This window comes from Notamacropus eugenii, chromosome 4 (genome assembly GCF_028372415.1).
Source record: "Notamacropus eugenii isolate mMacEug1 chromosome 4, mMacEug1.pri_v2, whole genome shotgun sequence".
NCBI classification, from domain to species: Eukaryota; Metazoa; Chordata; class Mammalia; order Diprotodontia; family Macropodidae; genus Notamacropus; species Notamacropus eugenii.
Genome location: NC_092875.1, coordinates 287,672,614 through 287,688,748, shown reverse-complemented (window position 1 = coordinate 287,688,748; position 16,135 = coordinate 287,672,614). Strand labels below are relative to the sequence as shown.

Here is a 16,135-nt window from a genome sequence, read left to right as displayed (position 1 = left end):
ACTCTTTCCTTCAGATTTCATGGAATCCCCAACACATGCTAGCACCTTTTTCCATCTTTTCTGTTCCTGAGTTGTCTGGCTCAGTATTGCTACAGCATAGCATATTGCTGCCCCAAAGAGAAGTTTCTGCTTTCCTATATCTCCATGTCTTCCTCCCAAGGGGATGAGGTAGGGGATGAAGAGCTGGGCAAAGTTCTATTGCTTGTTGCCAAAAAAAGAAAAAGCAACAAAGAATGGTGAGGGCAGAAGCAAGATGAATTTATTGAGACTGCAGAAAGAGTAGGGAAAATTACTGAGCAGATCCCAATGCATAAATTCATGGATCCTATTGTGCCATCCTAGCTGGAGTGCAAAGTACTTGGGGTACTTGGGAGCTAGTGGATGCTGAGTGAGCACATAGGAGAATGGGCTATTAGCCTTCTCTGCCATTAATTCATCACACTGCTACCTCATTAATCTTCTTAACATCTTGGCCTGTGGACACAGCTGCAACTTTACCTCTTGTACATAATTCTTATTTTGGCAAGTTTTAAGAGTTTGTGAGAATCAGAGTAAAGTCTAATCCCCTACCATATTGCTCACATGATCTGGAAGTCTCTGAGAAATTATATTTTAATTCACAGTCCACCAATAACTCAGTTAGGCTTTGCCTAGAGTACCTACATCATTCCACTCTTTCCTTTACTTGATTTCTTTACCATTCTATGTCTTTAATCAAAGACAAGCAGTGGCAAAGGCAAAAGAGTTATTTTGACAGATATTCCTTTGGAAGGCCAAAGCTTTATTAGAAAATGATATTGCTAATGCATAGCATTGGAATTTAATAATACCTTAAAGGACCAGCTGCATCAATTGATGCAATACATTTTTCATCCATAAAGCAAAGAAGAGAGAGATATAGTAGGATGAAAAAATTTATAATATCTGCTTGTAATAAATTGTATTTAAGGTGCATTTGTACAGATAGGAGAAAAAAATACTTATTGACAAATATATTTCCTTGTCATTTGACATACCTGGATTTTATAGTATTAAAAGCCCTATCCAAGCTGGCTCAAAACTACCTCGTTATGCTTAGTTTTATTATACCTTTTTTGTATGTTGTGGGGCTTTTTGTTTCTTTGTTGGTGTTACTCAAATGGGACTATTAGTTGTTTCCTAATCTCATCTCCATGCATAGGTGAAGGCGACCTACCAGGTCTGGAACACACTTCCTCCTTCTGTGTGTCTATTGAAATTCTTCTCTTTGTTCAGGGCCCAGCTCAAAAGCCTCTTGCATCAATCTTTCCCTACTTTCTCTCACTTGAGAAATGACTATTTATTAGAGTGTTCTCTCTTTTGTTGTGGTCACATTATACTTGGCACCATAAATATTTGCATATGTCTTATCTCCCCAATCCCAATTGGACAGTAAGCTCCTTGATCACAACTACTCCATACTTTAGGAAATGGAAAGATTTAGTCATACTTGAATTTCCATCTCCAATAGAAATTTATCATCTGTTGGCCAAACCTTTTAGAAGTGCACTTCTCTAAACTTACCGAGGCTGGTGCTAAAACAAAAGACATGCAAGCCATCTTTACACAGTATTTGAAACACTTCCAGGTTGATAGGACCTGCATTGTTGTTTCAAATTCAGAAAAGAAAATCAGTTAATGCTACTCTTTTAAAAATTATTTTTGAAAGAAAAATTGTTTTTTTCTTTTTCCTAGAGATAAGGTAATAAGGCTTATCCCAGAAACAGAGGGAGAGGCACATGTACTGAAGAACATATGCCATCAATTTAAGGTAAGACAGATGTTTACAGTTTTCTAAGTAGGCATTCAATACTGGAAGTTACTGTGGCTTTTTTGTCTTGTAGTTGTTTAAAAAATTAGAATCAACAAGCCAAGGAATAAAAGGCTAAAAGAACTTAAAAGCATTTTTTTCAAACCCAAATAACCCATGACTATTCAGAAGCAGATAATCAAGTCCATCTATCATTCAATTCCTTTGCTTTTTTTTTCTCCAACATGATATAGGAAAAACAGAAGTGGATTTGGAATCAGAATCTTGAAATGATTGTTATAATAGCAATGTATAAGTTACTTATATACCACTTTTGGATTTTCAAAGCAACACACACATACACACACACACACACACACACATACACACTGGATTTAAGACTCACAACGTTCCTATGAAGTAGATACTACAGGTATTATTATCCTCATTTTACAGATGAGGAAACTGACATTTAAAGACATTAAACGACTTCTCGATGATCCCAGAGTTAACAAATGTTCAAGGTAAGACCGGAATCCAGGTCTTTCCTGACTCCAAGTATCCTACTATTTATTCTACAGACTTTATTAGCTGTGTTACCCTAAGCAAATTCAGCAAAACCTATCAACATAGAAAAAAAATCTAATATTATATGCTGTATTCCATTCTTGCCTTGAGCCTCAGTTTCTCATCCAGTTCTGTCACCTACTACCTATATGCCCTGAGGCAAATCACTCCCCCTCCCTTCACCCCCAGAATCTCAGTGACATTCTCTCCAAAATGAAGAGGTTATATGTATTAGAAGTTCTCCAAGGTCTCTTTCAATCTGCAATACTATGATTTTTTGATCTATAAGGGTCATAATTATGCTTACACAACTTATCCCTCAATTTAAAAATGAGTAAATCACTTGCTCAACAGTAACTTGTGATATTAATATGAGATTGCTATCATCAAGGATAATGACTGGACCTGTGACTTCACTGATATGGGGAACTCCCTCTAGCAGTGCTGTTCAATACCTTCTCTGCAACTCATTGTCTTAAGGAATTGCATAAACACTGGATCCGATGACTTACCCGGGATCACACAGTCAATATGTGTCAAAGGTGAGGCTTGAACCTGCATCTTACTGACTTGAAGACCAGCTTATCTACTCCATGTTGCTGCCTATTATTACTGTTGTTACTGATGGTGATGATTAACTTTTTTCTTTTCTAATTAAAAATTTATCAGAATTAAGATAAGGAAAATTACAGATCTTCAAGTCATTTCCTTTCACTATTAGTAGGCCTGATAAGGAGCTTGAAAGTATTGTCAGAAACAAAGCTTTAACTGTATTCTTGAATTTCAATTTTTCGTCCTCCACAGCATCTCTCAAATCTAACCTTTTCTCTCCATTTGCCATAATCCAGGCCCTCATCAATCCTTTCCTAGACTATTGCCAAGTCTCCTAATTGGCCTCCTTGCCTCACATCTCTTCTCACTGATATACATCCTATACTCTACTGCCAAAGTAATTTCCTTCAAGGTTGATCTGGCCATGTGAGTCCCTTACCCAATCAGCAGCAATGGCTCCCTATTGCCTCTAGGATAAAATATAAACTCCATTGTTTGGCTCATAAAATGCTTCACAAAAGTAAGCAGAGCCAGAAGAACATAATACACAATGGTAACTGTAAATAAGAAGAAACAACCACCATAAAACCATTGAAACTGACTATTGTGAAATGAACAAGCATGGCACCGAAGAGATGTGAGAATCCCTCCCCTTTCTTTTGCAGAGATCAAGGTCCATAGTAATGAAATACTGCAAACAATATTGGATTTTTTTTCTATGTTGATAGCTTTTGCCGAATTTTTTTTTTCCTCTTCCTTTTTTGCTTTAAATTATCAGGCATGATTTTGAAGGAAAAAGAAAGATATAGGGGGAAATATAAGTGGTATAAAAAAAAGATATGAATAAAATTCCACTTAAAAGGATATAGGAAAAATATAGATGGTGTAAAAATTTTTTAAAAATCAATAAAATTCTATTTAAAAAAAAAACCTTCACAACTTTACAGCCTCCTCCCCTCTACCACCTGGCTTCTTCAAGGTTCAGTCCAAGTCTCATCTTCTTCAGAAGGCTTTCCTAATCCTCCTCATAGTAAAAACTTAATAACTGTTTTTTGACTGACTGAATTTCTTTCTAGCTCCACTTTTCCAATCCCATTAGATAGTCCCTTACACTCTGAGAACTGGACAAACTGAGTTTCTCTCATTTCCTCCCACACTGCATCCCACCCCCATACCTCTGTACTAGCCATCCTACATGCCTGGAATATACTCCCTCTGAGAGAAATTATTTGGTGAGTGATTTGGGGAGACTCCAGTTTCCCCTTTTGCTTAATCTTCATTTCAAGACCTCAGTCTCTGAAGGTTGAGCTAGCCTTCCCCTCTATCTAGAGCCCACCCAGGAGAGCAGCCATTGTGTTCTGCTCATGCTTGAGTGGGGCATGAATTCTTTGAATAGATTGCCCAAGGCTGGGGATAATTTAAGAACTAAATGTCTTAATCAAAATTCAGATGCACTCCTCATTGTAATATTCATTCTCTCATTAATTGTTAACCAATCAGAGGTGATTACCATCCTTTTGAATAATCCTCTTCTAAATGAATGTATAAGTCTTGAGCCCATCACCATGCTTGTCTGTGGTCTAAGAGAGAGATGCCAAATGACTGTTCTTTTATTAAAAAGCTGGCATTGTTAATAAAATGATTAAATTACCCAGAAATAATGTCTCTGGGACTGTTTTGAGCACCATACCTCCTAATTCCCATCTGATAGAGTCCCTTTTTTCCCTTTAAGAGATAACTCAAGCACCATATTCCACATGAAGTTGTTCCCAATCCTCTCTTCACAAATGCTACTGCCCTTGCTCCCCAAAACTTTGCATTTAACTGTGTGTGTATATATGTATATACATATTTTATAGTTGTGCATTATACATATTTTATGTGTTCTTATTTTCTTCCTGCCCCCTTAGAATAAAAGTTCTTTAAACAGGGGATTGTTTCTTTTGTATTTGTGTCACTAGCCCCTAACAGAGTACCCAGCACATACACTCAGTGATTAATTAATGATTGATCATATAAATTATCTACACATGACTGAGAATTAGTTTTAGGTTGGAGGTGATATAGATAAGATGGTGATAATATATCCTTTATGTCTCCTGAGAATAGAAGTGAGTTAAAAATATAGCAAAAAGAAATTTAAGGGAATTTTATGGAATAGCTGAAACACATTTTCAGGGAAAACCATAGTCCTTTAACGTAGAGATCTTTGAAGTGAAATATACAATTATTTGCCTCAGGTTGCTTAAGTAAAAGTCACACCTAAAGATGTGGGCATGAGCTAAATGTTAATAAATGTGTTCCTTGCCTTTCTTTGGAGGGGAGTATTTTTTTGTTAAATGTGACTTTTAAATTTGGCATTTTCCTTTCAAATGCTAATTTAATTTGAAAGTTACAATGTAGTCTCCCTTCTCTCATCCTGAAAAATTCTCTCATCTTTTCCTCATCCTGCAAAATTACATTGTACAGGTAAACATGCCCCATCACAGAATACTGTAGTAGGAAGTTTGCATGAGAGAGAAGAGCTGGGTCCAATAAGCCTTTGTGCAAATAACTTCTCTATACAATAGGGGTAATAATCCTTATACTACTTACATTGCCTTGTCATCACCTAGAGCAGGGATTATTCATTTTTGTGTGTGTGTCATAGATACCATGGACCTGTTGTCAATTGTCTTTAAATACATAAAATAAAATACAAAGGAAAACAATTATATTGAAATACAGTTATCAAAATATTTAAGTTCCCCAGATTAAGAGGCCATGATTTAGAGGTAACATAGTGGATAGAATGCTGAAGTTGGAGTAAGGAAAACCCAAATTCAAATCCTGCCACAGACACTTAATAGCTATGAGATACTGTCTTAATTTAACCACTATCTGACTTTGTTCTCATCTGTCAAATGAGGATAATGATCGCAACTACCTTACAAGGTTGCCATGAGAATCAAATGAGATAACATGTTTAGCAAATCTTAAAGCCTTACACAAATGTGAGTTATTATTATTACATCATAATATACTCCTTTCTAATTGTAAAGGAGTAGGTAAGAGGTGCAATGCTTAGAGCTCCTGATCTGGAGTCAGTAAAACTTGAGTTCAAATCCAGCCTCAGACATTTACTAGCTATGTAACCCTGGGCAAATCATTTAACCTCTATCTGCCTCAATTTCCTCATCTGCAAAAAGTGGATAATCATATCACCTACCTACCAGGTTTGTTTTAAGAATCAAATGACATAATATATATAATATGCTTTGCAAACCTTAAAATACTTTATAAATGCTATTATTATTATTAAATATGTCAATTCCAACCATTACCAACTTTATCCTGTATTAAAGAATTCTTACTCTTGGTATCTCCTAAACTCATTCACTATTTTCAAAGTACTACACTTTCAATGATACTGAACTAAATAAATTAGTTGAGTCAAAAAATGATGTTTCCATCAGTATTTCTAAAATATTACTAGACTAATCAATCTACCAGAAAGCAGAATCTGTTAAATAAAAAGCAAAGTAGCTATTTGGGATCACTGCTGAGGAATGAGATAATAGTTCCTGCAAGTCAGAGAATATATAGTGTTGTGGGTTTAGTCTCAACATTTAAACCATCATTTTAAAATTAAATTCTTTGGAGAGCCTAGAGAGGTGTGGTGGTTAGAAGTGATGGCATTGTGAATGGAGAGAAGGGTTCAGAGGAAAGAGATGCCTTGGCAGTAGAACCAAGAGGATTAAACAAGTAGCAGGAAAAAGGGGAGAGAAGGGAGAAGGAATGCCCCAGAAGTTTAGGGAAGACAGAGGATCTGCTGCAGAAAGGTCCAAGAAGATAAGGACTGGGGAAAGACTATTAGATTGAGCAATTAAGAGATGAATTTTTCAGATAGGCAAATAATTAAATTCCCCATCATTCCCTTATCACATTTCTATTCAAGTTTCATACTCTATTTTCCCAGCTCCTCTTTCTTTCCACTTTCTGTCCACTTGGTCTGTAAGATCACAATCTTGCTTTTGTTTCTACCAGTCTGATGATTTTCACTATTTCTCCACTCTGATAATCAGATTTCTTCATGATTATAATTTCTATTTTTTCCACTTAATAATATTTTATTTTTTCCAATTACATATAAAGATAGTTTTCAACATTCACTTTTACAAGATTTTGAATTTCAAATTTTTTTCTACCTCCCTCTCCTCCCCACCAGAAGAGCGAATAATTTGATATAGGTTATACATGTGCAAATTATACTAAATATTTCTACATTAGTCATGTTGTGAAAGAAGAATCAAAACAAAAGGAAAAAACCAGATGAAAGAAAAAACAAAAAAAGAGAAAATAATATGCTTGATCTGCATTCAGATTCCATAGTTCTTTCTCTAGATGTGAATAGCATTTTCCATCATGAATCTTTTGGAATTGTCTTAGATCATTGTATTGATGAAAAGAGCTAAGTCTACATAGCATAATGTTGTTGTTTCTGTGTACAGTGTTCTCCTGATTCTGCTCACTTCACTCAGCATCAGTTCATGTAAGTCTTTCTAGGTTTTTCTGAAATCTGCCTGCTCATCATTTCTTATGGAACAATAGTATTCCATTACATTCATATACCACAGCTTGTTCAGTCATTCTCTAATTGATGGGCATCTTCTCAATTTCCAATTCTTTGTCATCTCAAAAAGAACTACTATAAATATTTTTTTTATATATGGGTCCTTTTCCTTTTTTAATGATCTCTTTGGGATACAGACCTAGTAGTGGTATTGCTGAATCAAAAGGTATGCACAGTTTTATAGCTCTTTGGGCATATTTCCAAATTCTGTACACAATGGTTGGATCAGTTTACAACTCCACCAGCAATGCACTAATGTTCTAATTTTTCCCACATCTTCTCCAACATTTATCATTTTCCTTTTTTTGTCATATTAACCAATATGATAGGTGTGATGTGGTACCACAGAGTTGGTTTAATTTGCATTTCTGTAATCAATAGTGATTTCAAGCATTTTTTCCATATGCTTATAGATAGCTTTTATTTCATCATCTGAAAACTGATTGTTCATGTCCTTTGACCATTTATCAATTGGGAAATGACTTGTATTCTTATACACTTGACTCAGTTCTCTATAAACTTTAGAAAAGAAGCTTTTGTCAGAGATACTGACTGTAAAAATTGTTTCTCAGCTTTCTGATTTTCTTCCAATCTTGGTTGCATTGGCTTTGTGCAACAACTCTTTAATTTAACATAATCAAAATTATCCATTTTGCTTTTCGTAATGTCCTCTATCTGTTGTTTGGTCATAAATTCTTTCTCCATAGATCTGTTAGGTACACTATTTCTTGCTCTCTTAATTTACTTATGGTGTCACCCTTTATGTTTAAATCATGTACCCATTTTGACCTTATCTTGGTAAATGGTATAAGATGTTGGTATATGCTTACTTTCTGCCGTACTATTTTCTAAGTTTTCTCGGCAGCTTTTGTCAAGTAGTGAGGTCCTATCCCAGAAGTTAGAGTCTTTGGGTTTATCAAACAGTAAATTATTACAGTCATCGATGATTGTGTCTTGTATACTTAACCTATGCCACTGATCTACCAGTCTATTTCATGGCCAGTACCAAATAGTTTTGATGATTGCTGATTTATAATACAGTTTTAGATCTGGTACAGGGAGGCCCCCTTACCTTGCATATTTTTTTTTTCATTAATTGCCTTGATATTCTGGACCTTTGGTTCTTGCAGGTGAATTTTGTTACTTTTTTCTAGCTCCATAAAATAATTTTTGGTAGTTTGATTAGTATGGCACTGCATAAGTAAATTAATTTAGGTAGAGTTGTCATTTTTATTATATTAGCTCAACCTACCCATAAGCAACTGATATTTTCTTAGTTATTTAGATCTGATTTTATTTGTGTGAAAAGTGTTTTATAATTGTGTTCATACAGTTCCTGTCTTAGTCTTAGCAGGTAGAATCCCAAATATTTTATATTTTCTATGTTATTTTAAATGGAATTTCTCTTTCTATCTCTTGCCGCTAGACTTTGTTAGTAATATGTAGAAATGTCAATGATTTATATGGGTTTATTTTATATCCTGCAATTTGCTAAAGTTGTTAATTATTTCAAGTAGTTTTCTAATTGATTCTGTACGATTCTCTAAGTATACTATCATATCATCTGCAAAGAGTGATAGTTTTGTTTCCTCATTGACTATTCTAATTCCTTCAATTTCTTTTTCTTCTCTTATAGCTAAAGACAACATTTCCAGCACAATATTAAGTAACAGTGGTGATAATGGACATCCTTGTTTCACCCCCAATCTTATTAAAAATATTTCTAGCTTGTCACTTTACATATAATATTTGCTGATGATTTTAGATGCTACTTATCTTTTTAAGGAAAACTCCATTTATTCCTACGCTCTCTAGTGTTTTTAATAGGAACAAGTATTTTATCAAAAGTTTTTTCTATAACTATGGAGATAGTCATATGATTTCTGTTAATTTTGTTATTGATATGGTCAATTATGCTGATAGTTTTCCTAATATTGTACAAGCCCTGCATTTGGGTATAAATTCTTCCTGATCATAAACACACATACTCCTGCCAACTATCCTTTGATCAATTGTGTTTGAATAAATTATATCCTCTACAGCCATAAATGATGCAGATGGTAATAACATTGGTCAAGGAAGATCTGAATTCAAATCCTTCCTCAGATACATATTAACTGTATGACTTTGAGCAAGTCTAACTTCTCTGAGCCTCAGTTACCTAATCCGTAAAATGTGGATACTAATAGTATTTGCCTCCCAGAGCTTTTGTGAGCAGCAAATGAGATAACATGTATAAAGGTAACATAAACACTAGCTATTATTGGTCCAATCTTAGGCCCTATCCCATCAATCTCAGTGATACCTAAGAGGTCCAGTTTGCCTCCCTCCCTTCAGTTCTCTAGGCCTTCTTGCTTATTACCTGTATGTATATCTAGTTCAACCTCCTCATTTTACCATTGAGGAAACTAAGGACCAGGTGGATTAAGTGAGCTGCTCAAAGGTTATACAGGTAGTAAGTATCAGAGGTGGGATTTGAATCCAAGTCTTTGGACTCCAGAGTCAGTGGTCTTTCCACTCTACCATAATATCCCTCTTTATGTATAGATCCCTGAGGTCATGGAGGTTTTTTTACTGCTTTATTTCTAAGACTTTATCTAATTTGGATTTCTGGGCAACTCTATTCCTATTCTTCCTGTTTTCTATCTATCTTGATGTGTTCATATGTACACATATAAACACAAAGATCCAAAAACACATACTTCTAGAGAAGTTTTCTTCCCCATTATTTTTCAATTTGAAGACCTCTTAATTATATTCAAAAGACTCTACACCGAGAATTCTTAACTTGGGGGTTGTGAATTTTCTATTTTTGATAACTATATTCCATTATAATTGGTTTCCTTTGCAATCTCATGTAATTTATTTTATGCATTTAAAATTTTATTTTGAAAAAGGGTCCATAATCTTCACTAGGCAGACAAAGAAGTCCCCAACACCAAAAAGGTTAAGAACCCCTGAGTTTTAGAAATACATATTTACCTCCTTGATTAGGTATACTCTAGCCAAAAACTTATCATTCCTTTCTCTTAAGCTGGTATCTAGAAATCTAAAGCATAATCTCAGACATCATCTTCTTCATAGCTCTTCACTTTCTAAATCTACCCTTCTCTTATGCAGTCTTTGACTCTCTCTGACCAGCAGCCGAGAGAAAAACATTCCCTGTGACCTTAAGGTCTTACATTTCTTTCCTAAGACTTCATTCTCTTTAGCATTGCTTTTTTTATTTCTCTGGAAGCATCTTTTGTGCCCACAGAGGTACTTATCATCAGGTTTGGGTGGTTTTCCATCACATTCTTCACAGATCCCTGGGAACAACAATAGACCTCAGTCATCTAGACTTACTTTACTAATGAGGAACTTGAGGTATGGTTTGGTGTTGACTTGCCCAAAGTTATTCAGAGCTTAGATAAAAACCTAGATCTTCCCATTCTAAATCAAGGACCTTTTATCATTCTACTCTGTCTTTATCAATGCAGCAAATTCTGCATTCTGTTCATGATTTCACTGAGTGCAACATCAACCATCTTATGTAGAGATAACTGTAGTATAGGAGAAAGTACTATTGAATTTGGAATGTGGAGGCCTGGGTTTGACTCTTGCCCTTTCTAATGCTCTTGGCTGTCTGGTTAGGTCAAAAACTCATTTCTGTAAAGAATGTGTTTATTGCATGAAAAACACTATGTTAGACACTGGCAAAACAGTCAAATAAGATTGAGTCCCTCTCCTCGTTGTGCTTACAAAGGGATAATATCATCAAACATAACTACAACCCACAAAAATACATTGTAGGTACACTTGGGAGGTATAATACAAATTGCTAATTAAGTTCCGAGAAGAAATTTTGCTATCAAATTGGATGGCAGACCAAGGGGAGACCTTCAAGGAATACTTTGTGGAAAAGGGGGCAAATGAGTCCGACTTTAAAGAGTAGGGTAGGAATAAATAAGGTGAAAATCTACAGCTGATTAGATGGTAAGCTCCTTGAGGTCAAGGATTGTCTTTTTGTATCCCCAGGGCTTAATACAGTGTCTGGCATACGGTAGGCACTTAATAATTATGGATTGATTGATTGACAAGAATAGCAGACATTTAAGGTTTAGAAAATCTCATAAATAAAGGGACAGAAATGGGAAAGTACAAGCCAGGGTCAGGGAAGAAAGTAGAGTCCAGATTGACTAGAGCATCCATATAGTACATAGAAGTCAGGAATAAGAGAGGATCCTAGAAAAGTAAGATGGAGTCAGATTGCATAGGACCTTAAATAACAGGAAAAGGAATTTAGAGTTCATACAGTAGACAATCAAGATCCACTAGAGATTTTTGAGTGAGCAAGTGTGATAGAATGATTTATGCTTTAAAAGGAATGCTCTGGAAACAGGGTTAAGGAGGGATTAGAGCAAGAAACATGGATTGCAACTCTTAAAGTACTACATAAGTGTTGCTGTTGAGTAATTGTCAGTCGTGTCTGACTCTCTGTGATTCCATTTAGGGTTTTCTTGACAAAGATACTCAAGTAGTTTCCAATGTCCTTCTGTAGTTCATTTTACCTATGAGGAAACTAAGGCAAACAGGGTTAAGTGACTTACAGCTAGTTAGTGTGTCTGAGGCCACATTTGAAGCCAGGTCTTCTTGATTCCAGGCCTGGTGCTCTATCTACTGTACCACCTAACTGTCCATATAAATATTAGTCATTATTATTATTTTAATGTTGTTATAAGCAAGAATGTGTATAAAAATTTATTGCAATAATCTTGTTGTTGGTCCTTTGTTCTCATAGTGGATCATGACATCAAGGAGGTGATGCCATGACTTGCAAGTGAATTAGATTTAAGTGAGGGAAGGTTGTGCAAAGTCATCAGCTTCATTCTCTCCTCTAGATCCATCTAGATCAGTGGCAAGATATAGATCAGGATGACTGGAGATTGCCCCAGATGGAGTGGGAAACCTTGGCCTTTTTAAGCTAAGGTCTTTCCCAGGTTTCTATTTGACTGGGGAAATGCCCATTCAGTAATTAAACTCTGGTAAGAAATGAGGCAAAGAGGGGACAAGAACCAAGATGGAAGAGTAGAAGGAAGGATCTGCTCTAGCTCTACCCCTGTTGCCCATAAAATATTTGGAAAAAATGACTCTAAACAAATTCTAGAGCAACAGAAGCCATGAAATAACAGAATAAAAGAGATTTCCAGCCCAAAACAGCCTGGAAGGCCAACATGAAAGTTCTGTCACTCCGGACTCAGAGCAAAGTGCAGCATGAAACAGACAGGAGTGGAGCAGACTTCAGGGCATGGAATCACAGGTAGTAGCTGCGGTTCCCAGATTTCTCAACCAAAAAATGCCAAAGACAGCTTCAAAGGTCAATAAGAAAGCTCTTTCACCTGGGTGAGAAGGGAGTCCAGTCTAGCCTCAGTCCCAGCCCCAGGGCGGCAGCAGCCACTGTGGCAGTACCATCCACTTTTGGAGCCCTTGGCCTAAAGGCCCTGGGGGAATTGAGCAGCTGATCTGAGTCTCAGACCTGAGTGACGGTCCTGAGTTGAGGAGAAGCACTGGTGTGGTGGACCTAGTGGAAGCTCTGAAGAGGAAATCCTACTTGCAGATGCTGAGCAAAAAAGAGTGCTTATCATGGCTCACAGGCCAGAGCAATGGCCAGGAGAGCAGTAAATTCCTCTCCCTTGATTGTGCCACCTTGAAGGAACTGAGAACTTACGGTTCCCTAGAGTTTACTCTCCATTTGACAAAGGATTCAAAAGTCAAGTAACTGACTGGGGAAAATGCCCAAAAAGAGGGGGAAAAAATAAGACTATAGAAGGTTACTTTCTTGGTGAAGTATTTTCTTCCATCCTTTTGAATGAAGAAGAACAATGCATGCCATCAGAGGAAGACATAAAAGTCGAGGCTTCTACATCCAAAACTTCCAAAAAATATGCAATGATCTCAGGCCATAGAGGAGCTCAAAAAAGGATTTTGAAAAGCAAGTAAGACAGGTGGAGGAAAAATTGGGAAGATAAATGAAAGCAATGCAAGAAAATCATGAAAAGCAAGTCAACAGCTTTCTAAAGGACACCCAAAAAATGCTGAAGAAAATAACACTTTTAACAATAGACTAACACAAATGGCAAAAAGAGGTTCAAAAAGCCAATGAGAAGAATGCCTTAAAAAGCAGAATGGGTCAAATGGAAAAAGAAATCCAAAAACTCACTGAAGAAAATAATTATTTAAAAATTAGAATGGAGCAAATAGAAGCTAATGACTTTATGAGAAACCAAGAAATTACAAAAAAAAAAAAAGAATGAAAAAATAGAAGACTACGCGAAATATCTCACTGGAAAAATAACTGGTCTAAAAAATGGATTCAGGAGAGATAATTTAAATTTAAATATTGAAATTATTGGACTACCTGAAAGCCATGATCAAAAAAAGAGCCTATGTAGAACCCATCTTTCAAGAAATTATCAAGGAAAACTAACCTGATATTCTAGAACCAGAGGGTAAAATAAAATGGAAAAAATCCACCAATCACCTCCTGAAAGAGATTCTAGAAGAAAAACTCCTAGGAATGTAACCAAATTCCAGAGTTCCCAGGTCAAGGAGAAAATATTACAAGCAGCCAGAAAGAAACAATTCAAGTATTATGGAAATACAATCAGGATAACACAGGATTTAGCAGTTTCTATACTAAGAGATGGAAGGGCTTAGAATATGATATTCCACAAGTTAAAGGAGACAGGATTAAAACCAAGAAATCACCTACCCAGCAAAACTGAGTATAATACTTCAGAGTACAAATTGAATTTCAATGAAATAGAGGATTTCCAAGCATTCTTGTTGAAAAGACCAGAGTTGAATAGAAAATTTGACTTTCAAATACAAGAATAAAGAGAAACATGAAAAGGTAAACAGGAAAGAGAAGACTTAAAAAACTCATTAAAGTTGAACTGTTTACATTCCTTCATGGAAAGATGTTATTTGTAACTCATGAGACCTTTTTCAGTATTAGGGTAGTTAGAGGCAATACATATATATATATATATATATATATATATATATATATATATATATATATATATATATATATATATATATATATATATATATATGTAGTTGGGTATAGGTATGTATGTATGTGAATATTATATATGTGTAGGTATGTATATGTACATGGGTATATGTGTATATGTGTGTGTGTGTGTGTGTATACACAAACAGAGGGCACAGGGTAAGCTGAATATGAAGGGAAAATACCTAAAAAAATAAAATTTACTGTTGAATGGAATATACTAGGAATAAGAAACAGGGAGAGGTAGAATGTAGGAAATCATCTCACATAAAAGAGGGAAGAAAGAGTTTTTACAATGAAGGGGAAGAGGGGGGAGATGAAAGGAAATAATTAAGCCTTAGTCTCATGGGATTTGCCTTAAGGAGGGAATAACAAACACTCAATTGAATATGGAAATCTATTTTACCCTGCAGGAAGGCAAGGGGGAAGGGAATAGGAGAAAGAAGATAATAGAAGGGACAGCAAATTGAGGGAAGGGATAATCAGAAGCAAACACTATTATGGGAGAACAGGTCAAGTGAAGGAATGGAATAAACGAAGGGCAGGGTAGGACAGAAGGAAATGTTGTTAGTCTTTTTCAGCATAACTATTATGGAAGTGCTTTGCATTGTTACACATGTATGACCTATATTGAATTGCTTGTTTTCTCAGGGAGGGTGGGTGAGGAGGGAGGGAGAGAATATGAAACTCAAAGCTTCAAGAACCAATGTTAAAAATTGACATGCAACTGGAAATTACACTGTATAGGCAATGGATTAAAGAAATCTATTTTGCCCTTCAGGAAAATAGAGGGGAAAGGGGATGGAAGAAGGGTGGGTAGTAGAAGGGAGGACACACTGGAGAAAGAGGTGGATGGGGTGCATGCTGTCCTGGGGTGTGGGATGGGGAGAGCTGGGGGGGAAATTTTGAATTCAAATTTTTGTGGAAGTGAATGCTAAGAATTGAAAATAAATAAGTTATATATTAAAAAAACTAAAAATAAAAAAAAACTATTTCTGACAGAATGAAGATGAGTCACAATAACTGTATATGATATGAGCTACATCAATGGTGAGACCTTTCTTAATGGTTAGATTATGTGTGTACTTGAGTATTATAATGGTCATTTAAATGGGAAGATCTTTCTGAATCATTAATAGGCCCATGTGACCTGCCTGGGTCACATGGAAGTCTGAGTCACATTGAGCCTGTGGTGGGAGGTGCTTGCCGAAAGGTGGAACAGGAAGTTAGTCATGAGAGCAGTCAGAACTAGGAAGGATGCAGGCAAGCAAGCAGCTAGCTGTGAGTGAAAAAGTATGTCTGTCATTTTGTTTAAGGGAACTGCTTTGTGGAAAGTCTAGCAGGGGGAAGGCTTGTGGATGGTATTGTTCTCTGCCATGTTATTGTGTATAGATTTTTGTTACTATGATGGATTCAGCTTTCTGATGTCTGAATGAATGTTTTGGTTCTGTCCTCCAAAAAAAAAAAAAAAGAAATGAGGCAAAGAATGGCCTCTTTTCCCTACTTCAAAGAAAACAGGGAAAAAATTAATCTGGGAAGGAAAGACCCTCAGCATTTCTGGCCAAAAGAGAAACAATTG

The 16,135-nt window shown here is 35.9% G+C and overlaps 1 protein-coding gene across 3 annotated transcripts in view; it reads left to right on the top strand.

The window, feature by feature from the left end:
* CPA6 (carboxypeptidase A6) overlaps window positions 1-16,135 on the top strand; it is a 365,360-nt gene that overhangs the window by 149,663 nt on the left and 199,562 nt on the right. For 2 of the 3 annotated variants that reach the window (XM_072604783.1, XM_072604785.1), the window contains exon 2: window positions 1,714-1,789. The exons of the other annotated variant lie outside the window; for it this stretch is intronic. In XM_072604783.1, the coding sequence (XP_072460884.1) occupies window positions 1,714-1,789 (76 nt within the window). The remainder of the gene's footprint in view (window positions 1-1,713; window positions 1,790-16,135) is intronic. 3 annotated transcript variants of the gene reach the window in all.